Raw genomic sequence first — 1,695 nt, 5'->3', positions numbered from 1 at the left:
CAGTGGCGCGCCATTGTGCAATGTTCCCGCCTTCCACCACATATCACACAAGCACACAATGAAGTACCGCCCTAAAAACCAAGAACAAGGCCAAGCTGAACGTATGTAAACGCGTACCACATACCCCATATTTAATTCGAAGCTTTTTTTAAAATGGAATAATGATAATAGGAAGTCGAAGCCACAAAATTAAACTCTGTAGCCGCTGTCGCAGTACAGATGGGTGTGCATCGCTCGTCTGTATACCGCTGGAGAAAGCAAAAGACAAAAAAGAGGATGGAAGCAAATTCTACGTGAATCCAAAGGAACATGAAGCACAGAGAGTGCACTATCTTAATTTAGAAAAGAGGTTTGAGCTTGTTTTAGTTTTCTAGTTTTATTTCTACTAACATGTTAGCTTTGATGTCTAGACGGCTTGAATATGTTTCAGAAATGAGGAAAAAAACCGCAAAATTTACGTAACTACGAAGTGCTTAATTTAATGATGGCAAAATTTGATCCAGCCGTCACTCGGTCTCGCAACTATGTTGCCCTTCTGTCGTAGACTGCGCGATTTCTAAAGAGAAATCATCTTGTCATTCGGCACGTTACGCGTAAGGGATCAAAAGTGCGAAACGATATGCAGGTTGGTCATTCTAATTAGTAGTAATTATTTTATATTGTTTTTTCCTGTTCTAACCTTTTTTAGATGTTGCGGATTCGTTTGCAAATTCTGTGAACTTTGCAGTAGAAATGAACGGGGTCTTGTCTTGTCACAACGATTATGAGATAAGTACTCAAGTCTATACAACATGGACCAGACGGCGGTCTTTATTAACAACGCCGGAAAATTAACAGTGGCCTACTGTGAAACACGCAATATTGACATCGTTCAAAGCGCAGTCGAAAACACAGGACGATGCAGCGTTTTTGTGTGCTTCAGCAATAGGAGTAAAGCTGAAGCAATTTATTGTGTTTGCGGGAAAACAGGGGTGCCAAGTTGCTAGTCAGGTGACATCGCAGTCCTGTGGCTGCATCTCGGCGGAGTACACAGTACAAGAGAAAGCCTGGTGTGACCATTCCATTATGAAGGAATCGATTTCAAATGTATGTCTGTCTCTTTTATTGAATTGAATTAAATTTACTAATTTAGGATTTCTTTTTTTCAATTTATTAGGTTTGCCATCCAAGTGTCACCGGTGCCGAATGCTACTTTGAACAGTTTAAACGTTCACGAGATGACAAGCATTCGCGAAATGCTCGGGACCGAGCGTACAACGCAGGGTTAGTGCATCCCACGAGGTGTTACTGCCCTAAGTCAGCCAATGGATGTCAGCGTAATGAGGACCTTCAAAAAGTAGATCGAGTAAGTTTTTGTTCATGCGTTCATTATTTTTGTGTATAAATTTTAGATATCTTTACGTATATATTCATACCGAGCAACCCACAGTATAACTACTACACAGTAGAAAGTAGTGTAACTTGGAGTTGACACGGCGAGATTGCGAATGAGAATCGGAATGCTACGTTTTCATTATCAATACACAACCTAGGTATAGAACTACTGTAAAACAAGAGAAACTCCTCTTCCACATCTGAGCCCAGGTATAGCCTCCGAAGTGAGCAATACCGCAAAATTTTTATCCGTCCTCAGGACTAGTAGGACAGTCCTCGTCCTCTTTCAAAATTATTGTACTGATTACAGTACCATATGGG

The 1,695-nt window shown here is 40.8% G+C and overlaps 1 protein-coding gene across 1 annotated transcript; it reads left to right on the top strand.

Moving 5' to 3' along the window:
* Window positions 1-969: 969 nt before the first annotated feature.
* On the top strand, window positions 970-1,268 carry PPTG_24696 (hypothetical protein; the record flags this gene model as incomplete). The annotated part of the gene is made up of 2 exons (XM_008918253.1): window positions 970-1,049; window positions 1,157-1,268. Coding segments are annotated over 2 exons (192 nt in total), but the record flags the coding sequence as incomplete, so codon positions are not given.
* Window positions 1,269-1,695: the final 427 nt, after the last annotated feature.

The sequence above is a fragment of the Phytophthora parasitica genome (genome assembly GCF_000247585.1).
Source record: "Phytophthora parasitica INRA-310 unplaced genomic scaffold supercont2.165, whole genome shotgun sequence".
Lineage (NCBI taxonomy): Eukaryota > Oomycota > Peronosporomycetes > Peronosporales > Peronosporaceae > Phytophthora > Phytophthora nicotianae.
Note: the sequence above shows the minus strand (reverse complement) of the source record. Positions and strands in the feature narration are given on the sequence as shown.